The 26,847-nt window shown below is 42.9% G+C and overlaps 1 protein-coding gene across 1 annotated transcript in view; it reads right to left on the minus strand.

The window, feature by feature from the left end:
- PARM1 (prostate androgen-regulated mucin-like protein 1) overlaps window positions 1–25,809 on the minus strand; it is a 107,708-nt gene extending 81,899 nt beyond the window's left edge. The window contains exon 1 of the mRNA XM_014865121.3: window positions 25,436–25,809. Within this exon, the coding sequence (XP_014720607.1) occupies window positions 25,436–25,478 (43 nt within the window). The 5' untranslated portion in view covers window positions 25,479–25,809. The remainder of the gene's footprint in view (window positions 1–25,435) is intronic.
- Window positions 25,810–26,847: the final 1,038 nt, after the last annotated feature.

The raw sequence follows: 26,847 nt of genomic DNA on the forward strand, positions 1-26,847 counted from the left end.
CTCAATCTTTCCTTGTTTTCATCACCTTGATGGTCTTGAGGAATATTGGTCAGGTGTCCAGCAGAAGGTCCTCAGTCTGAATTGGTCTGCTGGTTTTCTCATTAGACCAGGGTCATGGAGTTTTGGAAAGAACAACACAGAAGTGAAGTGTCTTTTCCATCACATTTTTTCCATGATCACATTTTTGTGATTATTTTGATTGTTCTGAGTATTGCAAAGATGGAAGCTTTGGCTTATTAACTTTAGAGCAAGACTCTTAACATTCCATAGCCATCCAAAAGGAAACACTACCCAAGGCATTAGTGAGGAATTTTGCTCAAGATTTCATGGTGGAAGGTGGGAGAAGGTGAGGAGGAGAAAGTTACATGGCATAAAGCAGAGCACAAGGTAACGAAAATCCCCACTAATATCAGTGTTCTACCTTCTTATATAGGAAGGTCAGCCCATGTGGCCTTCACTTGTCCAGGCAGCTTCTGGAACCCACCAACTTCAATCCACCTGTACCCCAGACCCCCCAACTCTTTTCTTATGTCTCTGTACACTCATAACCCAGTTCAGTAAAGGTGATTCTGAAGATCCACCTGCACAAAGGTCACCTAGAGACAATAAAGCTATGGAAAATAGTTTGGAGGTTCCTCAAAAAATTAAAAATAAAACTACCATATGATCCAGCAATTCTATTTCTGGGTATTTATCTGAAGAAGACAAAAATGCTAATTCAAAAGATATACTATGCACTCCTATGTTCACTGTAGCATTATTTACAATAGCCAAGATATGGAAGCAACCTAAGTGTCCATTGATAGATAAATGGATAAAGATGTGATAAATGTACAATGGAATATTACTCAGCCATAAAAAAAAATGAAATCTTGCCATTGCAACAACATGGATGAACCTAGAGAGTATTATGTTAAGTGGAATAAGTCAGACAAAGACAAATACCATATGATTTCACTTATATGTGAAATCTAAAAAACAAAACACACAAACAAACATAAAACAGAAGTAGACTCATAGGTACAAGAAACAAACTAGTGTTTGCCAGAGGGGAAGGGGGTGAGTGGATGGGTGAAATAGGTAAAAGGGATTAAGAGGTACAAACCTCCAGGTATAAAAGAAATGACTCACGGGGGTGTGATGTACAGCATAGGCAATATAGTCAACAATACTGTAATAACGTTGTATGGTGACAGTAACTAGACTTAGTGTGGTGATCATTTTGTAATGTGTAAAAATATCAAATCTCTATGTTGTACACCTAAAACCAATATAATATTGTATGGCAATTACACTTCAATGAAAATATAATAATTTTTTCAATCACAAATAATTTTTTTACATGAAAGGTTTATTAAAATAATTTCTACCCACAATCTATCAGGTGAGAAGTGACTTCAACACAGTGTCCACCTACGCAAGACGAACTGGAGAGTTGTGGCAAGTTGTCCCAGTCCTGGCACCTGGGGGGCAGGATGGGGGGGGGTAGGAGCTTATACAGCCTCAATGCCAATACTGGCTTTCTTCACCGTCATGTTCACAAGGCCACCAATCACTCATTACTTTGCTTTAGTTGTCAGCCACTCACTGCCCCCTCCGTTCGTCCCAAAAGGTCTTTAGAGAAGACGACCCCTAAACCTCCCAGAGAAGTAGAAATGAAGCTATAAATCTCAGGAGTCATTCATTCATTTATTCACTCACCGAAAAAATTATTCTTTGTGTTTAGTTGCTAAATCAGCTAGTCCCTACCCAGAATACAGTTTTTCTTTTATTTACTTATGTTTTGAGTCAATAGATATTTTCTAAGCTCCCACAAAGTGTCTGGGACTGAACTAGACACAATCCGTGCCCTCATAGAATCTACAGTCCAAGGAGATATATAGGAAACAAATAATCATAAAAATAAAGTATTTCAAACTATGACAAGAATCATAAAGAAAATATCAAGGAAGGATGTAATGAGAGCTCCTCTGTGTGTGTGTGCACATGTCATTTGCAGCATGTCGGGAGGAGCTGATTTGCTTTTTCAGGGTAGGGGCCAAGGTATGTTTATATGAGGGAGTAACTTTTGCAAGAGATCTGATGAATGAGTAAGAGTTAGCTAAGCAGATACGAAAAGTGCAGTCCAGGCTGAAGGGAGGCCCTGCTGGAATATTCTAGGAACTGCAGAGGACAGTGTGTTCGGAGCATAGAGACCTGTATGACCTCAGCAGTTGTGCAGGGCCAGGTTAAGACCACACTGGAGATTGTGAATGCTGCCCTCCATGCAGGCAGCAATGGGAAGTGCTCAGGAGGGCAAGAGTTAAGCACCTCCTTCACTGCATGGAAGAGCACGGTGTGAACTGTGACTCAGTGCTGACTGACCTGTCCCTGCCTCCCTTAGCTACCCACCCTGCTCCTTCCACGCCCACACCCACCTCCTGCTCAGGAAGCAGGAGAAGGAGGCAGCAAACCCACAGGTCAGCTCCAGGGCCCTGGGTGCCCTTCCTAACCAGGGTCTGCTGCGGATAAAGGCTGCAGCTTTCCTCTTCAGAGGAAGGAAAGAGCCACCCCGGTAGATCAGGAACCACAGCAGCCCTGTCAGCATATTTGCCTCTGTGCTCGAGGGTCACCACCTACACTGGTTGTTGCCAAGCCTTGTGTCTGCACCTGGTCAGCCCTCCTCGACCGACGGCTCTGCTCAGTGGTTCCATCACCTCCGTTTTCCAGTGAGAAAGAATCTGGGCTCATGTTTTGTAAATAGTATAAGAAGGACCATATTTCTGTTGATACTTTGGTTTAATAACCAGGCAAAGTAACAGAAAATGATAACAGTGTAACAACAACAAAAAAGTACTAGTTATGAAAACAGTGGCACAGGGCATTTTGTACTAAATGAATTGCTGCTGATACACAATGTTCCCATTAGTGTTTGTCAAAACCAGGAACTAAAAGACCTGTCAGTGACTTATGGAATATTGGGGGTCTAGCGGGTACTGCATGTGTATTGGAAATAAAAGGAGCAGAAATGTGCATGGTGGAGGAAGCAGAGGCAGTTGAAAGGGACATCAGAACCCAAGACGCTTGGGCAATAGCAACTTTCTAAAGTGGAAAGGATAATTCAACCAAACTTCAGGATAATAAGAGCTTGTCCAGGGAGCCAGAAGACCTGCTGGGTTCTAGCACCAAGTCTGTCATTGACCATCTGCGTGACCCTGGGCAAGTCAATTTCTCTCTCTGAGCATCCATTTCCACATTTGTAAAACGTTGGGGTGGGGAGGGAAGAGGATGAGAAGAGTTTATATCAATCTTTAAGGTTTCTTATAAGTTAAATATTTTATGATTCTGCAACTTGAGACCTCCACTGTCTAACGTAGTAGGCTCTAGGCACTTGTGCTCATTTAAATTAAGTAAAAGGAAAGTTGCAGTTTCTCAGCTGCACTAGTCACATTTCAAATGCTCAATAGCCAGATGCAGCTCATGGCTAGTGAACTGACCTGGGCAGAAAGAGAATCTTTCTATTATCACAGAAAGTTTTATTGGACAGTCCTGTTCTAGACATTTTTCTTTAAAAGAGACCCTTGAGAGGTCTGATGTGAACACGACTCATATTCTTAGTCATGGACTTTATTGTAAAATGAACTATTGCCACCAAGAATACTACTGAGAGTTGACATTTATTGAGCACTACTATTGCTAGAATTGTGCTAAGGGCTATTTTGATTTAATCCTCACAATAACCCTCTGAGATAGGTACTGTTATTTTCCCCATTTTACAAATGAGGAAAACAAGATTCAGAGCGACTGTGTGAGTTGTTCAGAGCCACAATCTACAAGTGACAGGGCTAGGACTTGAGCCCATTGACTGCCGTAATCCAGAGACCCTGAGGTTTCGCCCTGGCCCCATGCTTGGTCTCTGGTCCTGTTGTCTTATGGCCAAGCTTCAAAAATTCCTCACAATCACCCTGTTGTGGACACTAGGCCTTTGCACATGCTTTGTCTAGGATGCCCTCTCTCTCTTGCTTTCCTTTGCTTGGCAACCTACTATTTGTCATTTGATAACTAACTCAAATATCACTTCTCCATCGGGCAAAGTAGTTACCTTGTCTGCTTGGGTTTCCACTACACTCCATTCACACCTCAAACACAGAGCCCACCAGGCTGTGTTATACTATCTGTTTGCAAGTCTAGTCTCCCACCAGACAGTTAGTGCATTCAAGATGAAGTCTGTGCCTCAATCATTTTTGTATATCCTCAGTTCAAAAAGGTGCTGAGTCGATGTCTGCGGAATGAAAATATCAAAATATCTTTCTAAGATTAAGAGTCACCACCTTTTCCAACCACTCCAGCTTATCTAGATGCTTTCCACTTTCCCTGGACCTTGCAGTTTTGACACTTTCATTATCTGCAAGCAGAGGGCTCCAGGGTTTGCAGACAGGGAGCAAAGTTAAATACACACATGTACAGATACATAGATACCTACACACATAATCACTATTTCAGAGACAAGTCATTCTTCCCAAGTCTCTCCGCAAGCAGGCTGTCATTTACAGGCAAGGAAATACTGCCTCTTCCTACCAATTATGGTGAAGTTCCGTCCACGTTTTCCACCATGCACCAGGCCTGGGCAGTTCTCCGGGCTACCTGCCTACAGTGACAGCACCCACTCAGAAATACTGAAGGCCTATCAGGGTACAGCTTGGCTGCTGTCTTGCTTCAACCCCTTGCCAAAACAGCAGGACTGCAGCTGCTCTACGAAGGGATGTTAAAGTTATTCACAGGGGCCTTGGTGCACAGCTAAAAAGACCCCGGTAACCCCACACATCTTCCCTGGGAGCAGAACAGCGCCACCCCACTGCCTGCCCTGCAGCTCTTCACCTCACACAGAAAACAGAAGACCAAAAATGTACTCCTGGCATCTCTGTCCTCTAAAGTTATACAAGCACTTCTATTTAGAGTCATCTGTTTGCTTCTGCATTTTAAAAAGAGCGGATATAGGTCCAAATCTAACAAAAACCCAAAAAACTAAACTAACCAATCAACCTAACAAACAAACAAAATCAGAACTATTACCAGAACAAAACATGGGAGGAGAAATACTATTTATCGAAGACCTCCTGTGTATCAGGATTGTTCTGGGTAAATTAATCTCTTACAGTCCAACAATCCTAAAAGTATGTTTAACGATCACATTTTACAGATGGAGAGATTGAAGCCCAGAAAAGAAGTGCAGAATAAGTGAAAGAGCATGGGTTTAAGGGCAGAGAGATCTGGGTTCAAATGTGGAAGCCACTAGCTCCGCGGCTTTGGACAAATGCTTGGACCTCTTTAAGCCTCTGCTTTCTCACTCAGAAATAGAGACCAGTAGCACCAGCACTCCAGGGCTGCTGCAGAGTCAGATAAGTAACTGTCTGTAATGTGCCCACCATGATGGCTGGCACCTTATTAGATTTAACGTTAGTTCTCCCTTTGCTTGTCTGATAAACGGCAGAGTTGGAATTCAAAAGCAGGGTCAAGGACCCCAAACCCAAGTTCTTTGCAGATCTGTCATGAGAGCTTGTCTGAGCTGCTCCTCTGCCACTGTGGTGACAGAAGCAAACTAGCTGAACCTGAGTGGCTCTTTCCTTTGTATTATTGGCAAAACGCTATCTATTTTTTAATATGTCTATGCCCAGATGTAAATCTTTTAGAAGTCAAAATCAAAACACATAAATCATGCATCTCCCAGTGCATTATAGTGTGGCTTTGGAGCAGCCTGATCATAAAAATCTCTCTGCCAGCCACTTAATGTCATAGAACTACTTAGGAGAAAGGCTGAACATTGGCAAAAGATAATAGAATTAATTACCGGGTTTCATTCCTGGGGAATTTTCAAAAAGCCAGTAAGACATAAGGAGCAACAATAGTCTTTCTTGTCCTAAACCTCTCTAGCAGTACCTCTGCATTGAAGTAGGCTGTGTATTCTTCTGGAAAGAAAAAAACATGCAAGTCGACAAAAGAAGTTCTTGTCAAAAGTTGTAAGCTGCGTTTAGAACCTCAGCAGTTTTCTTGCTGGTCACAGATGTATTTGTCCTTTGCTTGGTATGGAGAAGGACCCCGAACTTTTAGAATAACCCTTTAAATCTAGACTGCAGGGAATGCACTGTCCATCATGCCATGGAATTTCTTTTGCAGACAGCTCCCTCTCCAATGCATAAGTCTGTGGAAATGGCCTCACCTGACAACATGTTTCCCGGTGCACCACTTTCCTACCCTCAATGCCCTAAGAACATTGTAGAGACAGCTGTGGTACAACGAACAGTGCAAAGTTGGCATCATGAGATCTGCATTGGCTCTGCTCCTTTCTCTGTCACTTTGGACGTACCACCTCACTTCTCTGAGTCTCGATTTGTCTCATCCATATAATGGGGGTACTAAGTGACTGCCAACAGCTTGTGAGGATTGAGTGCCATTTTTCACCTGAAAGCTCTGTGGAAACCACAAGGTGCTATTTGAATGTTTTATTAGAATTTAAGGAGCAGGAGCCTGAAGAACTATATGCTTAGGGTAATATTTTCCATTTTCAAATTGAAATTCATACCTGCCACTAGTCTGATTAAATTTAGATCAGTTTGGGGGGGGGGCCTAGAGTGTGGAGACCTTAATTACATAAGTGGCTTCCAAGATACTGAGAGCTGTGTGCATTAAAATGTAGCTTTTATGGCATTCTACACAACAGAGTGTAATGGAAAGAACAGCAGACCAGGAAGTCAAAACACCCATGACTGATTCTCAAGGCTTTCACTGACCGCCTCAGTGACACATCTTGGAGCCATTCTGGAGCCTCCCCCCCATTTCCTTATTGTAATTTGAAAGGACAATCTCTGTCCTTGTGGGTGATCTGAGGGTGAGATGAATACATGCGAGGGTAATCTGTGTGTTGGAAGCCGCGGCCCCAGTAAATTGGAGCCAGCACTCCTGTTCCTATAAGGACACCCTCAAGCATCAGACTGGCCTGAGGAGCTTTAGGAATCTTCAGAGAAAGAGTAAATCATTTAAGAGTCAAATTAATTGCAGAATGAATGGTAGATGTTCTTAACGGTATTGGGGATCTGGAGTTCAAGTACTGGATACAATCTATGGATCTTCTTCCAAGGCAAAAAAGGCACAGAAAGTTCAACACCGGATACAATTTCAGGTATTTCATGGACCTCCTGGTGCTGATTTATGGGTCATCTAAGTTTTGGTGGAGCTTAGGTTAAGAATCTGTTTTAGATCAGAAAAAGCAGATCCTAAAGCTCATCTCATTTACACTGTTATTTAACAAATGACAAATGTAGGCACAGAGCTTTTTAGTGACCTTACCACAAACTAAAATACAGTTTTAAATACGTTTTTTCCATTTTAAAATCTGACAACTTACATTATATAAAGAAAGCTCAGTTATTTGGAATATTTTATTTACCTGAAAATTTAATTTATCATCCCTGTTAAATCGAGACAAGCTTATGCATATCTTAAGCATTTTCCATACCATAAACTGAATTTATACCTTGAAATGATGCCGTGCAGCAAGGAAGCACAGATTGAATTAATCCAATGTCCCATTGAAAGCCAAACTGCTAATGCTTTTGGGATGCTTTACCTACCAGGGCTTAAACCTAAATTCTTAGATGAATTTTGATCTCACTGTTAATCAGGTGTCCTGAATTTACACAGCTCCTAGCTAATTGCTGATGTTCTGCTAGATTCTTCATCAGAAAGAAAAATCAAGTGTTGCTTAAATCTGATGCAAGGAAAAGTGCATTTTTATAAAAATAAAATCAAGCAATTGCTTTAAGAGTATAATTTGCACATTTAGGAGTCCGGGTGATGAGGGCCAACATTCCCCTTGCGGATAAGGATTTGTGCCTGTCACTTATTCACTGTCATCACAGCCAGCAGAAATTGCTCTCCTGCAGGTGCAGTGGAATTGGTTTGTGCTTTCTGAACACAACGCTAGAAAAGGCCAGAAGCGTCACAAGTGAGAAGAAAATGAGCATGTAGAAACATTGAGTTTACAGCAAGCTCCAATCTACCCATTGCTCACCATGTAATTTCAAAATAGCAGCATTTTTTGTCGGGCGTTATGAATCAAACATGGGTCGCATTTGGGTTGTTAAAAACCTTACAGTAAGTGCTCAGCAAAGAACAGAGGTGCCCTTTCAAATCTAAGCTGCTCCTGTCGGTAAAGTGTGACCAGAACAGGCACAGCTTAAGAAAGAGGCTACATGACGTTACTTGGGCTGAAAAAGACTTGGTCAGGCATCAGCTGGCACAAGTCAATGGACCTTGTCTCTCTAGTTCAAGTTTTCTGTGCCTTCCTAGAAACCCAACCCTGATTAAATCAAAGGGAAACTGGGTCTTTTCCTTAGGACTCCTGTCCCTTCACACACCATCTCAGAAGGTTTTTGTTTTTTCCTGGGTAGTTCTTGCTTAAATAGTGAATGATCTCTTCCCACCAATTTCAAGAAGAATTTATTGTGGGCATCGAGCCTTAGAGCTTCAGAGGATATATTTCAGATCCACTCCTAGTTTCTGCCTCAAGTGCCACACAGGCTCAAGCAGGAGCCATGCTGGCTTTGGAGGTGGCCAGGCCAGCCCTGGTAGAGTTGGTAGCCTCTAAACTGGCCAGCTTGACTTGCCAAGGGAGACAAGCTGTTTCACCAGACGTAACCCACTTTCCTTCCTTTTCCTGTCAGGCCCTTGGGGGTCTGAACCCCAGCTCATCTGCTTTCCTCGTTCAGATGCCTCTGGAGAGGCCAGGATGTTCTCAGATGTCGGTGACCTGGGGGTGGGGTAGGGGTAAGGGAGTGGATCACTTTTCAAACTTTAATGTTTCTAGTCACTTCTTTCATTCTGGAAGAATTATCATAAAGTACAATCTTCCATGGAAAAGTTTGGTCATCTTAAGCATGTGCCCCAAACCAGATATATGAGCTGGTTGACCTGCTCACCCCTTATATAACCTCAGATTTCCTGATTAACTCCTTTAATCTTAATTGTTTTAGAAAAAAATTCAAAGCTTCTAAAGCTCTTTGCTGCCAGTCTCCTGGGCACTGATGTTGGGTCCCAGGCTGTCTCACCACATTGCTTTGGCAAAACAATGGCTCTCCCTGGGATTTTAAAAATATAATGAGGCTGTTCTCTTGCTTTGTAACTTTTTATCTCAGCATGAACTCAGTTCTCATCAAGGAGCTTTGTTCCTAGTGTCAGAGCTTTAAATTTTTTTATTCGCTTAAGAATAACCCAAATCAATAAAGGCTTTAGACAGGAGACCTCGCAGAATATTTCTCTTGTCTATATAAGCAAAACTATCTAAGTAATTAAATCTCCTATAAATGAAGTTATATTTTTTTCCAGGGAAAAGAATTTCAAATGTTGATTTTCACTCTGACTTATGAGGAAAACAATGATTCCAAAAACACATCGCATAGGTAGCTACAGAACCAAAAAAATGTACATGTTCTACCTAATTAATATCCTATTTACTAATCAGAAGACATAGATGTATATGATTTTGGCGCTAAATGTATAGAATATCCTGCTTTTTTTAATGGGGAGGAAGAGTCAAATTTTAGATATTACAGAAAACGTATGAACCCACTGAATATTAATTTTCCCTGAAAATGACATTCTTTCCAGTACTACTTGGTCTCCCCATTTTTAAATTCTTCTAATTATGTTAGAGGAAGAAAGTAGGTAAGACAGGAGGGAAACACACATCCTATCCACAAAGACACACATACACACATTATACACACACATTTTCATACTGGAAGAGTGAAATCCACTGTTCTAGAATACCATGATTTCTACACTTTTCCATGAAAGATTCCTGTGACCTCCTCTGTCCCACATGCAATAATACATTACATAGAACTGAGGAACAGATCCTTTTTAGGGCATGGATCATGCCCTCCCTGCACCCAGAGGAAAGGCATCATATCTACAAGCAATGAGCTACCCCGAAAAGGAACACAGCTACTTCACCTCCTGTAACTTTCTGCTCTTCTGTTCTCTTCATGATTTTACCTCAGGCACAGTGTCAAAAATAATACAGTATTAAACACAGTAGAGAAGAAGTGAAACAGCGCCCTCAAAATCTGCCACATACCTCTCAACTAGTACGCATGCTACTAGCCATGTCCATGTCAGAACATTCCAGAAGCGTCTAGAGGCCTCTCACAGTTAGCAGACTGGCTGAGTAAGCAGAACTGCTGTTGCTTAGTGCAACCCATTCTGTGTGGGGCTCTAAGGAGGGCCATTAACAATCTCATTAATTTAGACTGTTGGTTTTCAGTGAGTCTGATAAATTTAGAAACATGTGAATGCATTTTCTCCTTCCTTCCTTCCCTCTCTTCTTCTTTTTTTTTTTTCTTCTATTTTTCTTTTATCTCGCTTGTCACATTGCCTGTGGGGTACCATTGTTATTCAGTGGTCAGGGGCCGGGGATGCTGTGTGTACCTGTTATGTCCCTTCCAAATGCATACAGCACTATTGTTGAGAAACACCTGGTTTAAACAGTCTCAACCATCCTTCTACCATCAAGAGCAATAAATAAATAAGTAAACAAAAAAAAATACTCTAGGTGATAGCAGCTGCTGTCATGCACAAAAGTAACTGAAAACTGATTAAGTTATTACCTGCTTCTTTTATTAGCAGGAGAGAGTCTTTCATAAACATGGCTTAGATGTGACTATAATAGCTGGAATGGATTGAATCGTGTCTTTGCAAAAAGATATGTTGAAGCCCTAACCCCCAATACCTGTGAATGTGACCTTATTTGAAAATCTGGTCTTGGCAGATGTAATCAAGTTAAGATGAGGCCATCCGGAATTAGAGTGGGCCCTAATCCAATATAAGGAAGATTGGTGTCCTTATAAGAAGGGAGTCTGGACACAGACAGACTCAGAGGGAAGAAGGCAGAGGCAGAGATTGGAGATAATGCTTCCAGGAGCCCAGGAACACTGGGGCTACCAGAAGCTGGAAGAAGTAAGGCAGGATCCTCCCCTCGAGGCTTTGGAGGGAGCACAGCCCTGCTGAAGCCTTGATTTCAAGCTTCTACCTTCCAGAACAGTCAGAGAATACATTCCTCTTGTTTTAAGCCATCCAAGTTTATTTTAATTTGCTGTGGCAGCCCTAGAAAACTAAGACAATAGCTAATCTATATTTATCCCAAGCTTGGCAGGTTGGCATCATCCAAGGGAGCAAGCAGCTCGCAGCAGCCTGGGGGGAGTAATGTTTGGGGACAGGATGTTTACTTGCTGGCAACTTTTGAGGAGACAGAAGAAGGTTTTCTCTTTCTACCCAGGAAGGCATACTTCCTTTTACATTCCTCTATGTACGGATCCTTTAAAAGAAAATCCTTATTGGATTCACTTACCTAGAGTGAAATTTTATTCCATAAAGATGTGCAGGCAAGGGTGGATGCCCAAAGATAGCAAGCTTGTCTGGAAAGCGATTATAATTCCTTTCCAAATTTCACACGCTGATGTGTGATGGTGTGAAGCAGGCTGACTGCATCTCCTCTCCTTTTTGTGCTTCTGCTGGGGCCTTCCGGTGTCCAGCGCACTCCGGGTGCCTCTCACTGTGCACCTCCTCGTCCAGGTTGTATCCCAGCTCTCAGGCCACTTTCCACCATCAAAACTTACTTGTCCTACAGGCCAGCCCCTCGGGGCCCTATGCTCTTCTACGAGCCAGGGCATGGCAACAGATAACATTCAGCTACTCTAAGCTAATGTGCTACTTCTCTCAGAGACCACGAAGCCTTTAAGTCATGACTCTCAAGGGGAGGAGTGCTGATGAGCAATGTTGAAGGGGCTTTGGAGTCTCTGAGGTCAGGACTTAGATTCTTAAGTACATGAGATTTTTAGTCTAAGTTCAGCCACTGATGATCTAGCAGACCTTGGAGTCCACTTTTGAACCTGTTTCCTCAGTCCAATTCAACAAGTACTGCGCACCCACCATGTACGAACCCATAGATGGGAAAGAGGGGTATAAAATGAAGATGGGATCTCCGCTCTCTGAAGGCTGAAAGTCTAATGGGGCTAACACATGCGAACAACTTAAGGGGAAATTTGAGCTTGAAGGATGAAGAGAATTTTGGTTGGCAGAGAATGAGGAGTATGGCATTCTAGAATGAGGAACTGGCACGGACAAAGGCCTGAAGCTACATGGCAGGTGTTTCCATCTTGGGGAAGACTTCCCAGACAAGAATGATCCACTTGCTTCTCCGGCCTCTCCCACCACAATTACCTGCACCCCCTTTCTTTTGTTCTGCCTCTAATTCAGATCTTAAGCCTCTTGCTAAGGAGTTTGGACTTGTTTCTGTAAGAAACGGAGAGTTCTGGAAGATTCTTTCTAAAAACATTTTATAATGGAAAAATTTAATCATCTACAAAAAGGGAGAGAAGAGTATAATGAACCCCTATGTTCCCTTTGTTCACTTTCCAGAATTATTAACTCACAATCATTTTTTTCTATGTTACCCCTACCTTTTTTCTCACTCCCATATTATTTTGAAGCAAATCCTAGGCATCATCACATTTCTTATGCAAATATAACAGTATATCTCTCTAAAAGATAAGGACTTTTGTTGAAAACATAAGGGGTATATCATTATCATGCTGAAAATAACAATGCCTTACTGTCATCAAAGATTAAATTCACAATTGTCTTATAAATGTCCTCGTTTATTTTTAAAGTTTTGGTTTGATTCAGGATCCAAATAAGGTCCACAGTTGTGATTGGTTGCTATATCTCTTGTCTCTTTTTAGGCTATATAAATCCTGTGCCTCCACCTTTCTCTCAGTCTCTCCTATTTTTCCTTGCAATTTGTTTATTGAAGAAACCAGGTTGTTTGTCCTATAGAGTTTCCCACAGTCTGGAGTTTGCTGATTTCTTTCCTATGGTGTTATTTAAATCTTTCTTGGTCCTCATATTTCCTGTGACTTGATTGTTGGATGTGGAGGCTTGATTAGATGTAGGTTCCTTTCAATGTGGCAAGACTATTTCACAGAAGGTTCTGTGCTCCTCCATTAGGAGATATAGTATCTGGTCGTGTCATGCTTCATGACGTTGGCAGCCACTGATGGTCAGCGCCAAGATCCACGAACTCATTAAGTCATCCAATATGGTGATAATAGAAAAATCTATTATTTTTCAAAATATAATGTGTTGTTTTTTTGGCATCCTCCAGTGGAGATCAATGAAGTTTTGTGTTATCATTGTTTTGTTTTTGGTATCATTGTGAACTCATGAGTTTAAACACGACTCAATTCATTGCAATTACTCTTACTGACGTTTAAATTGTTCCATCTTTGGCCAGTGGGAACCTCATTAAGTGGTTCTGAGTCCTTTCGACAGGAGCCTGGTAGTCTTTGATAGCATCCTTGCTATCTGGTATAACAAGATATTCCAGGCTCATCTCATAATTTTCCTAATCCAGACCTGGAATTAGCCACTTCTCCAAGGAACCTTCATTCCTTTTAGTGGAAACGGAATTTAACCACCACAATTGGAGCACCTAGAAGACTCTTAAGCAGATACAGGTCTGCTTCTCCACGCTTGGAGGGGACCAGGCAATTTGGCCTGGCCTGAATGAGTCCCAAAAGAGTAGCAAGATACTGTGAGAAGAGAAAAGATACCAGTGACCACTAGGAGTTACTGTAGCAGTCTAGGAAGAGACGATAAGGTTCTCAACCAAGGCTATAGCAGTAGAGATGGGAAAGAGGATTAGCACTGGGAGAAGTCTAGAGACTAAATTTATACAAGAGGATTTATCAACTGTCTTGACAGTTCAAGGCAGTAGGGGCCGGGGTGGGTAAAAGATAACAGACCTGGGTTCAAAGCCTTACTCTGTCACTTAACAATTGTGTGATCTACATCCCAGCACTTAACTTCTGAGACTCAGTGACCTGAACCACAAAATGGGAGCAGTACAGCCTGTCCCACGGGGTTGTTGGGATTAGATGAAGTTGCAGATGAAATGAACACAGTGTACTGTGTGATATCCAGTACAACCAAGAATTAGAAATGTGAATCTCTGCCCCCCCAACATGTCTAGTTTTATCTATATAATGAAAGAGTTGGCCCAGATCACATCAAAGCCTCTTCCAGTTCTGTCTGCTCCAGCCCTCCCTACTCCCACTTGCATTGCTCTCTGATAATGCCATGGAGCATTAATAATGGATCCTCCAGCATTTGCCTAAACCACATTTTATTGATTATTTTATTGAAAAAACGATATAACAAATTTAATGTTGCCAAAAGAAAAACAAATCATAAATTCTTCTGAGGGCTGTTTTTCTTATTTGACATCGAAGTTGACCAATTCCATTTTACAAAAGCTTAGAGTAATCTTTTAATTTAAAATTGCTGCCATAAGTGACAAATGCCGTTTGTTTTTAAGATGTTAAAAACTAACAAAGCACCTTAAATACTGATCGGTTAACTCAGAGCCTCTTAAAACACTATCCAAGATGGTCATCCCGATCAATGATTTACATAGCACTCTGGTTTTAGAAGATATAATATTACTTTAAGTCAATTCCTTCCCAGAACTTTCCCTGCCTGTTACATTAGGAAATGACGTAGAGATATATAAACCTTTCTGAGAAATATAAACCTTTCTGACATTATTTGCTTTTCTAAGATCTTATTTTTGAGGGCTCTGTCAGAAGGATTTATGAATCAAGATTTTAAGGGTAGAAATAGCCATCTACCAGTTACTATAGTCACACTAACTGTTGATAAAGAGGGATTAAAATATTGATAATATCTTTCCTTTTTCCACTGCGAAGGCAATACAAATTATTTTTAAAAATTTCAGGCAAGACAAAAGAGCATAAAAACTGAAACTGACCCAAAGCTCACTTGCCAGAGATAACCGTGGTATCCTTGAGATCACCACTGTATCCTTCTAAACTCTTTTCTCCCCAGGCACTTGCATTAGCGTAATGTTTTCAATATTTCCTCACAATGTACATTTTATTCCGTAGCTTGCTTTTTCAATATATTGTGAAATAAAAAGTTACAATATATTAGTTCAATATATTGTAACCATTTTTATGTGTCAGTACCTAAATGAACCACCTCATTGTTTCAAGCGGTTGCTTAGCATTGCCCAGCTGAATAAACGTAGACATGTGCTAGTTTATCTGACTAGCGCTTTATTGTTAGGCATTTACATTGTTTCCAGTGTGTCAATATTTTTAAAAGTCCTTAACCAAAACAAACAAATAAGACTGAATCAGGTCTGGAAGGTGATAGATACATTCTTGTCAATTTCTCTGCATGTTTATAGTTTCCATAATAAAAAAAAGTCAGTGCTTGAGTGCAGCTTTTAAAAACTGTTATAAAATAACAGACAACTGTCCCTTACTGATATTTAATTTTTTTTTTCTTAAATTTAGAGTCCTGTCTGTTTTTTTTTTTTAAGATTTTATTTTTCCTTTTTCTCCCCAAAGCCCCACAGGACATAGTTGTGGATTTTTTAGTTGTAGGTCCTTCTAGTTGTGCCATGTGGGATGCCGCCTCAACATGGCCTGATGAGCAGTGCCATGTCTGTGCCCAGGATTCGAACCGGCAAAACCCTGGGCCTCCGAAGCAGAGTGCGCGAACTTAACCACTCAGCCCCGGGGCTGGCCCCTAACAAAAACTTGGTTGTAAATTTCTGAATCTCAAAACCCACATCTCCCCTCTTTCTGGTAACCCTCCAAACTGAAACCCTACTCTCAGTGATGCAGCAATTTTCGCTCCTTCAGCAGCCACACTGGCTTTGAGATTTTGGGTACCACAAGCCTTCTCTTGTCAATCTGTGTTCCTTTTCCTTCAAGCGAAAACTTAGGCCTTGCTTTTCATTTCAATCAGGAAACATGGTACCTCCCATCGAGAAGATATAGGGGAACGGTCACCTGTCCTCCAGTGTCACATCCACAGCACTAGACACAGTCCCCTGTTGGTCCTCCAGCACAAGGTCAGGGTGACTCTCCTCCGCCCCTCCTCTGTGTATAGTCAATGCTGCTGTACCTCAAGAGGGCTGGGTGCCTTCCCACCTCAAGGGTGAACAAGTGGACCTCACTGAACCAGCAAAGCACATGTTTGTAATATAACATGTCATCTTTTCCCTTCTCTGGTTTGTTTCTGGGTGTTCTTGAAGTCAATATAATCTTAAGCTTTACCATCATCCCTAAGGCTTCAAGAAGAATCTATTGTTATTTTTGAAGCTTATGTTCTTTTTGGCAACTGCTAAATAATTAAACATTCCTATTTAGGCCAGAAAGTACCATGAGTATTTGCTGGATGATGAAGCTTGGGGATGTGCCAGTCTGGGTGATTTTTACCACCAGCCATGTCAAGGGCTGTTAGCCCTGCAGGGTTGATAACAAGTGTTCACAGGATCCAGGTTTGATTTTAGTCAGGACTTCATGTCACTTCTATTTATTGCTTGGACTAGAACATAGTCCATATTTCAGAATCACCAGTGAAGGCAGAACACAGAGTCTGCAGGGTCAAGAAAACACCCATGCCATTCTTCAGTTTATCAGTGACTGACTTATACCCTCCACACTCAGAGTCTGAATGTACTTAACTTTCTCAAACGTTACTGGGAAATTAAGTTGTGCTTTCCTTAGACTCAAATCACTTTTTATTATCAGGCTATTTTTAGTTATTCAGAGAATTCTCAAAAATGTTCAAATAGTGGCGATATCTTTAACTTCTCTAGCGGAGCTCAAAGGTGACATTTTCTTAATTGGCCAGAAAGTTTAAGAAGTTTCAGCTATTTCAAAGTGATACCCATGGGGGAAAAAAGGCTTACATTTTAAAAAGAAGTGTTTTATTTGTGCACAGTTCAGAAAAAGGGCTGATTTTAAAGTTTTGCTTTTGTAACCCCCAATGAAAACTAAAAGCCTGACTCATTTTTTTAAAAAGCTATTTGGAAACGCTAGACATAAGCCCCTGATCGTAAGGAAGTTCGCCGATGTCTCATTTTTCAGTGATCCAAGGCAAACTTTGAATTAAGTCTTCATTTTGTCTGCCCTCAAAAATATGTCGTAAATAGTCAGTTCAACAAATATATTTTGAAGAACCCCTAAGTGTCACACAGTATTTAGCACTAGTGATACCACAGTAAACAAGAGGGACAAAATCCCAGGGAGGTGGGAGGGGTGAGGGATGGAGGGAGATAGACATTAAAGAAAAGTGGAGGCAAGAGGCAGATAAGGGCACTGGGAACACGGTGTTGGCAGGTGGAACAGACTGCAGTTTTAAAGAGTTGGTCAGGGTAAGTCTCATTGAGAAAGTGACATCTGAGCAAAGGTTTTAGGGAAGTGAGGGAATTAACCACGTGGCAATCTACGGAAAGTATGTTCCAGACAGAGGAACCAGCCACTGCATGCTGTAAGGAAGCCAGTGTGGCTGCTGCAGGGTGAGCAAAGGAGAGGAAGAAGCCCAGGTCCAAGAATGAATGAGGGAGCAGCCCATGCAGGTCTTGACGGTCACTTTAAGGACTTGGGATACACGCTGTGTGCAACGGGAAGCCACTGCAGAGCTGTGAAGAGAGCCACGACATCATCTGATCCATTTCCACTGGATCAACTGTTGCTACGGAGAGAACAGACCTTAGAAGGGAAAGGGCAAAGTTGGTGGACCTGAGAGGAGGCCACTGCCGTATCCCAGGAGGAAGATGATGGTGGCCCACACCAGAGTGACAGCAGTGGAGCTGGAAAAGGCGTTTGCCTTCTGTATATATTTTAAAGGTAGGGCAAACGGGATTTCTGGAAGGATTGGCTGAGGGGTGTTGAGAGAAAAAGAGACTCAAAGATGACACATGATTTTCATCCTGAGCGACTAGAAAGTTGGAGTTGCCGTTAATCGAGATAAAGAAGGCTTCAGCTGGAGCCTCTTGGTGGGGGGAAGTCCAGGAGCTCAGATTTGGACATGTCGGGTGTGAGACGACTATTAGATATTTACTACTGATTTTCTTCTGACCAAGTCAAAATTCATCACCCTCAAAGAATATAAGTTCCCTACGGGTAGAGTTTTGTCCTTTGTGCTCATTGCTCTATCTCCAGAGTCTTGGACAGTGTTTAGCACATGTAGGTTCTCAATTAAATATTAATTTAACAAATATTTGCTAAGCACCCAGTGCGTGTCTTGATCTGTTCTACATGCTGGGGACACAGCAGGGACAAAAAGGCTAAAATTTCTGCTCTCGTGCACCTTGCGATCTAGTAGTGAAAGGCAGAGAAGCAAGCAAGTAAAATAAAATAAATCTTCTCTCTGCTGGTGCACCTGCTTAATAAACATTTGTGGAATAGGCACTCACGTGGCACTTGATGCACATTGTCATAACCTTATAAGGGAAGAAACTGAGATCCAAGGGATGGCATTCCAGGCCAGCCTGTCATACTCCCAAACCCCTTCTATTGTGGGGTTTCTCATATGGAGCAGCACAAATCCCATCCTCCCTGGATAAATAGGAGGGCTGCATTTCTCTTTGTACAAGCGCTTAGAGCAGAGTCTGCTCCACATATGCCTCTTTTCGAAGTGTCGTTCTAGGAAGGTTGCCTGGAAGTGTGCAAACCTGGGCCACTCAGCCCTCCCTAATGGATCTGAACCACGCAGCTGAATTGCTCTTGACATCTCAGGGCGTGTTCTCATATTTTGCCCCCTTTCACAATGGTGAGGGTACCTTCCCCACCAGCCATCAAGGGGCCCCACACTGTTTCATCTGAAAGGCTCAATTTGCAACCTTTCACAAAACTAAAATGGTGTCCTAAAAGAGCCTTTATATTCATATAAATTTGAGGCAGAATCTCTTATCCCTCCCCCCAAAATGAGACAATGAATTTTCCATTGCTAGCAGCAGCATCAAGGGAACGGTTTGGTCTTTACTTGCCTCAAATAATTTTAATTATGCCTGTCATCCAGCTATCTGATATTCCATCAGTCTCACGCAACAGACCATCCTCAACCTCTCCCATATATCCTATGCAGAAAATCTGAAATAGCCTCGGCACCCTCCTCCTGTCCATTTCTTATCCAGTTCCACATGTAATTCAATATCACACTTCCTTCTCCAGCAACATTTCCTAGAATGTAAATGATGAAAGATCACCTATCCTGAAAAACTGATATTCTTTCTCCTGCTTAGACCTGTCTGAACAGCTCTTCAAAAAGGAGAAGTCCAGGGCTCTCTCTTCTTGGATGCCATCTCCATCACCATTGTAATTTTTAAGACACAGCATCTAGGGTTCCCATTGGTGGGTGATGGTCATATTCATCTTGATGCTGCCTCTCATGCAGCAGATCCATCAACAGCAAGAATTCCCATGACTGGCAGAGTGTGTGATCTGCCAATAACTTGCCTGTTTTCCCAGCCCAAGAAAGAGATGTTAAGTCCCTCTGATGAACAACTGGGCATGGAGACCCCCTCATGTTGTAATTCTGACACATACTGAAATCCTCTCATAATATGACACCTTGTGTTAACTCAGTAGCATGGCTGGAGTCTTAAATATTTCCCTAAATACATATAGACAACGCATTGTAGCTTTTGCATAGTGAATAAAGAGAGCATCCTTTTATCCTTACAACAATTGTTATTGTTCTTCCTAAAGAATCCAAATTACAGTACAAAGCAAGAATCATATATGTAGTGTGAAGTTTTTAACAATGAAATAAATGTTCAATGCCAGTATAATGGAATCATTCTGCGGTCTATCTATGGGATCACAAAAACTTTTCCATTGAAACCAAAAAGATTTCATAAGGGGCAGCCAGCACCAATAACAATCCATCTTGGACACAATAGTGAGAACATCATAATTTAAAAGGTAACATATATCTTAATAACTCCATATAAGCAAATAGAACGTGTTCTAACCAATGGGAAGTCCGAATGATAGCCTTAAGATTACAACCATGGCCAAAAAAGCAAAACAATTAAACTCTTCTCTCCTCCAATTCTTTTCATGTTCAACACCTGCACTAAAGTTCTCCCATCCTTATTTCCTCCCTGTTGGAAAAGAAAATCAGGTGTCAGAATTTGGGCTGTACGTGGAAGATATTATCATCAAAGCTGTATTCCACCATGCATCCTATTTTGTATTGAATAGACATGTTCTCTAAATATCACATCTGGCAACTTCCCTCAATTTTTTTCCACTTAACATTACCTATTCACGGATTTTGCCTTAGGTATAAAAGGTGCAAATTTCCACCACAGTTCAGTTGCTTAAAGGATTTTTTTTTTATCTGCCTTGAAATTCTGTCTAATACGCTGCTTCAGCTCTATATAGCCACAGCTTTCAAGTGATACCAATAGACCTATCCTGCAGGAATTATGTAAACCTTACATAATTAATATTTGTGAGATGTATTAAGATCCTGGCACAGAAGAGAGCATTGAAATCCAAAGCCATTCTATAACTTTCTTTTTTAATCAGCTTCCAGCTGGATTCTAGAAGGCTTCTAGTTCCAGCTCCTAAGCAAGAACTTTGTTATCACTTAAATATACTGTTTTTTTCTAAAGAAAAGGTCACAAGGGGGTCAGGTAAGGTAGCCTCAGGGAGGCCACAGAAATCCCACCAATTGTTCAGAAACACACAATAGTGCACAGTTAATGGATATGCAATCAGATTCAAAATGTTTCATGGGAGGGCTGCCTCTGAATCCTAATCTTTGTAATTGCCATCCACGAGAGACAGGCTCTGAATTCTCCCTGTCTTCCCATGAACAGATTGTTACTATCAAAATGGCGCAGGACAACTAAAGCTGGCTGAGGCAGGGTTCAAAATAAAGTTAATCCTCTATTAAACCCATTGCATGGATGAACTCCAGATGAAAGGGAGGATTTCTAAATAAAATACAGGGTGCCCAGTTAATTTGGAATTCAAGATAAACAACAAAGAATCATTCCATTTAAGCGTGTCCCAAGTATCGTGTGTGAGTTATTAGAATTCACTGTTTACTTAAAATCCAAACTAGCCTGGGCAACTCGTATTTTTATTAGCTAAATCTGGCCACAGTAGACAAAGGACAATTAAAACAGCTTATTTTCAACTGACAGTTTACCATCCTGCATCAATGAAAAACACAAAGGAAAAGAATTACAGGATTGTATTCTGTTTAAATAATTTCTATTACTTATAAAATGGCAAAGGTCTCAAGGTTTATAAACAACATTCAAACAGGTAAAAGAAATGGGCTATGTTGGTGTAAAGGATTATGATGAACAGTGAAGGACCCACTCATCGGAAAATCTGATGTTACAGCAATCCCTGACATTTAAATAATTTAAGCTGTGGCTTCAAAAAGTAATGCCATGAATTAATACACAAATCAGTCTTATCTTATAATCACCCTGCTTGCGCATTAACTGGATAACCTATTAGCCTTACTTTTGCAAGTAAAAATCAATCATTGCATAAGGCCCACATTCGCTACTTGCTCATCTCCTTTTAGAATCGTCACTGTCTTCTAAATGAAATATTAATTTTTCCAAGCACTTGTTTCATTCAATATCTTATTAACAAAGTAAATATTTGATTCCTAAACTAATATGTCCAATTTCAGTGACAGATGCTTCCCAAAGGAAGCAAACTATTGTAAATGCTATGGCAGGATGCCTGTCATTTGGGTGTTAAGACAGCCAATTCCTTTAGTTTTCAAATGTTCCTCTCTATTGTTTTCAGTGGATGATTAACCCCCTCCCCACCCAAGGAAAATTACTGCTTAAAAAAGTCTGTTCAAACAGTATAAATACTTGGCCAATATTTTCCTTATAAAAACAGAAGCATAATTAGACCAAGCCCAAATGCTCAAGTTAAATTAGAGATCTGGCCATTATTGATGATGTTGAGTTCTGGAGAGAGCCATTCTGGATCATTCAGACACCAGGAGCTAAGCTGTTTGATCTGAATTATACAAAATTTGTGGCTCTGGGAACCTGACGTCAAAATTTAGCTGAGTTGGGCTTTTGAAATATAGCAGTTTGCAAAAGACTTTGTGGAAGAAATAAAGTCTTTGGTGAGACTTTACTTCTATTTATTACTGAGCATTTTTTAGACTGTTGTGCTAAATCTGAGCTGGCACATTATTAACCTTTTCAAGTTAGGCATTTAGGAGGCTCAGCTGAATATCTTCTTCATTTGCACATTAGGGTTTAACAGAACAGTTGGCACATTGCTGGAATATTAGTTGAGATCTTTGATTTACGTTGGCCAAGCGCAAACATATAAACTCTGCTTTTGGCGAGGATGACCTAATCAGTGCTGAAGACGGTAATAACTATTAAGAAGAATAAAAGGGACAACAGGTAACACTTACTGAGCGTTTACTACGTCCCAGGTACTGTACGTATATTCAATCATTCAACACTTTCAACAACCTTATGAGGTTTTATTCTCCCAGTTTTGAGGATAGGAAAACTTAGAGCAGTTCAATTACTTGCCCTAAATTACACAATTGATAAGTAGTAAAACTTGGCTTTGTACCTAGGCAATCTAGCCACAGAATCTCCGTGCCACTCTGCAACACTGCCTCAGTAAATGTATCTGATAGCAATGAAGAGCTTCCATCTTCTCAGGCTGGGTTTCATGTGGAGCAGGTGTCGCTTTGTGACACAAACTTCAGGGGAACAGGAGGTAACTAGGTTAAAGGAATGCAAGCAACCCTTCACCCCCACTCCCAACCAACCAGAGGCCACCTGGCTGTTCCTGCAAACGTGCATGCATTTTTGGTTTAATTTTAATATGATTATGATAGGGTTTATAATGCTTACGATAGGGCCCTGACGTATATCAGGACCTTTAGTAAGAACAGAGCCATAAATGCGTAGGGAGGGGTTATCCTTCAAGGATAAGGCCATTCTAGATGTTAGTCACCTGGAGAAGAGCTATGTGACAGGCCTAGAACACAAACAGGATCTCTAGCTGGGTGGCAGACTGTAACCTCGCTCTCCTGGTCTTCATCACCCAGGGGCCAACGGGTCGGCCTGGGTAATGGGGTGGAGTGTGGTACTCTCCCTAGGAGGAGAGCAGGAAATGCTATGTGTATACTGAATGGATTTACCAAGCTAAAAAAACTCCCCTGCCAAACCCCACTCCGGGCTCAAGAAATTATCATCTTAAGAGATTTACAGAAATTTTCCTGAAGCCTCTAAAACTGGAGAGGTGTAAAAAAAAAAAAAAAAATAAAAAAGGAAAAAAACAGAAAAGAAGCAACTACCTGGTGAAACTAATAGACCTTTGCCAAGGGAGCTCCGGATAAGCCACTGAAACGCATGCCACTTTCATGGCAAGAGCCCTCACCTCTCTCCTTTACCAACACATCTATTTCTTTTCTAGAAAAATGACACTTTAGTTTCTGAAAACACCCTTCCTTGGGAAGCAAAAAAATCTCATGAGGTATTTATGCCAATTTTTATATTATTTTCCTAACAACTTATTGCAAGCAGTTCTGACAATACACTGGCCCCTAAAGAGATTCCTTCGGAGGCACAAAGGTCAGAGAGAAGGAAGAACCTTCAGGACTCTCTGGAAGACGTACACAGAAACATAACTATGTCTTCCCGGGCTAGAGGAGCTCAAGAACTGGGAAGCTATGATCTTCTTGGCTCTGACCCCGAGACACGTGTGCACGGATGGGAACGAGGCTCCTCAGCTGGTCCACCAGCCGCTCGTCCTCGGTGAACGATGGCAATATTCCTGCCCCTGGAATAGCGGGCCTAAACTCTCAAACTGACCAAGAAGATAAAGTCTTGAGCTTCTTAGAAAAAAATGGTACAACCACTGCCCAGTGGGATTAATCTGGGTTTTGCCTACTGTGAGAGCTGTCAAAAAAAAAAAAAATTAAAATTAAAAAAAGGACAAGCCACGAAATAAAATTAGCACAAATCTACCTACTGACTCACTCAAGGCTTTCTGAGCCTCGAGTCTTATGAAAAGATTTCCAGAGAGGAGAAAGCAAAGGCAGCTTTCATGTCATTTCCTAAACATTTCTTGCTTCGAGAATTACGAGAATTGCCACACATGGCAATCCCGGGTCTTAGAAGGCGCCTGTTACACCTGCTGGGATCCAGGCGCTCCCAGCCCGGCGAAGGTTGTGCAGCCAAAATCGCCCAAGAGTGTTCGGGAACAGTCTGCCGACACGTCTCCAAATCGTACAGACACCAGAGCGAAAACGGAGTTTTCTCAGACGTTCAGCAAGAGGAGGAAAAAAAAAAAAACACGCTATAGCCTCAAGTTGGGAAAGTTTTCCTCAAAACAGCATTATCCTTTGAAACCCCTAGCTTCTTTTCAAGGGATTGTAACGACTTGTCCACGATTACAGGAACCCAAGCAATTCAGGAAAAAACAAATACACGGACTGCAAGCGTGAATCAAATCGGCGTGTGCTATGTGGCTTTAGAACATTCTTATCTAAACATGACAGTGTCCGCACACTCGGGCTACTTCTTCCACCGGTGCTGTATCCATAGTCACTTGTCCCTTGTCGGGCTGCATTTTCCGGAAAAACTGGGTACCCCAACTCCAGACTCAAAGCATTGTTCTGATTTTCTCTCCTGCTCCCCACCTCCAAGCCGAGCTCAACCCTCTTGCTCCCTCCTCCCCAGGCCCCTGCCAGAGGCTGCCGCCGCCGTCGGTGGTCCCGAGAAGCGGGAGCCGCGCTTGGGGAAGCCGTCCCCAGGAAGTGTGTGTGTGTGCGTGTGTGTGTGTGTGTGTGCGCGTGCGTGTTTGGGGGGGCGAGTCAGGGGATGCTAGTTGTAGCCAAATTCCCAGTTTCTGAGATGGCACGCAGTTTTGGAGGGTTCTAATCCACAAGATACAACTGCAAACTCCCAGCGGTGATCGCGAGCTTGAGCTGGGTCGGGGCAGCTGCCCTTGTGAGGGTTAGAGTAGCATCGTCCCCAAGCGTAACTAGGAAGGGAAGCCGGGGACCAGAGACCGCCAAGTCTCGGGGAACGCACAGCCATTGCTTGAAGCCTTCCCAGATGCGATTCCCGCTACTTCTCCCGCGTTTTCATCCCTTACCGGGGCCAACCGCGCCAAGAAGTCCTGTGTTCGTCCCTGGCAGGGAGTGCTCGGAGACCTGAGAAGCCTCGAGTCGCAATCAGTGTCGCCCACCCGGGGTTCGAACGCATCGCGCAGCCACCTGTTCCACAAAGCCCAGAGTTTGTGCAGGCGCGGGCTGCGGCAGGAAGGACCCTGTCATCCCCTTGGTCCCGCACCGTCCAGGATCTCTAAGGGCGCACATCACCCCAAAAACAAGTGCGCACATACCTTCGCGCAACCCCGGAGGCTGGCACCACTCTGGCCACCCGCGCGCAGCGACTTACTTCCCGTCTCCCCGCTTCAGCCCCGGCCCCAGCGCTGGCCGCCGGGGTCCATACCGCGCCCGGCCCCTCCGGCAGGATGGCGCCCCAAAATACCTGCTGTGAAGATGCAGAGAGCGAAGAGAGTCTTGCAGCCCATGGTACCCTGGTGCTCGATGCCGAGCCCGACTCGGGCGGCGGGAGAGTTTGCCGGGACTGACGGAGCGCACGGGGCGCGGGCGGCTCCTCGTCCGCCGGGCTGGCTGCGGCGGGAAGCGGGAGGCGCGGGCGGCTCGGGCGGCGGGAGGGGAAGCGAGGCGGACGCGGCGCGGCTCCGTCAGCTGCGCGTCCTCCGGCGCCCGGCGCGCTTCTGCTCGGTCCCAGCCGCCCGACCGGGGCCGCCTCCGCCACCGCGCCTGCAGCGGACAAACCCCTCCCACCCGGGCCCCGCGGCGATGACAAGGCCACCCCCTGGCCTACCCTCTCCCAGCGGTCGGGTCCCGGGAGCCCCGGCCCAGGGCGGCCTCTGCTGGACAGTCAGGGCGCGAGATCCGAGTTTTCACTGGGTTCAGCAAACGTGTGGAGCGTCTAGCATGGTGCTGGAACTGAAGGGATGCAAGGAAGTGTGAGCAGATCTCTGGCTCAGGAATTTATCTCAGCTTTTCTTACATGAGCTTACAACCTCTGAACAGGTGATCATATGCCATTTTAGGCGTCACCTCGAAGAGCCAAGGTCCCACCTTTGTAAGAGAGCATGCACGTTTCTTTCCAAGTACGAAAAACTTTTCATTTCTCCCAATGTTCCTGCGTGTGAATTAAACTCTCACACACATTCAGCCCCACTGCCCTCCCTGATGCCTGAGCCAAGATGTCTGCTATCCTATTCAGCTTCTAACTAGAAGAAATAGTACTGATGTCAGGCAACAGTGATCCTTGAATAACTACGAGCCAGGCACCGTTCTAGGTGTTGTATCATGACTCCTTCTAACAATCCTGTGACATAAGAATTATTGTTATTCCATTTTACAGATGAGAAAACTAAGGCACAGAGAAGATAAGTAATGTGCTCAAGGTCCCATAGCTGGTAAGATCTGGACCCCATAATTGAATAGCTTTGCAACAGGGCCATAAGAACAAAGTGATTGCTGTGTGCTGGCCAACTGTGGGGTACAGGTATTAACCAAGTCAAGTCCTCACAGCACAGCAATCTTTTGAGGTGGGCACTATCATATTTTTATTCTGAGGGAGGAAATGGAAGCACAGAGAGGTTTAAGTACTTGCCCAAGGTCACACAACTAGTAGAGGTACAGGTAAGACACCTGCCCAGACATCCTGGGTCATCCCCTGAACTATACTCCTTCTTCAAAGCCCACAGTGTTTGTGTGTTGGCACAGATCATAGCTGGCCTTTCACCTAATCCTCCCACCACCTTAGACTTGCCTGTTTCTCACACTTCTATCAGACCAGATGCCAGATCATCTCCCAATATCTGTTACTATGAGGCTAGTGGTCCCCCAGTCACTGGAGCT

The sequence above is a fragment of the Equus asinus genome, chromosome 3 (assembly GCF_041296235.1).
Source record: "Equus asinus isolate D_3611 breed Donkey chromosome 3, EquAss-T2T_v2, whole genome shotgun sequence".
Classification (NCBI taxonomy): Eukaryota; Metazoa; Chordata; class Mammalia; order Perissodactyla; family Equidae; genus Equus; species Equus asinus.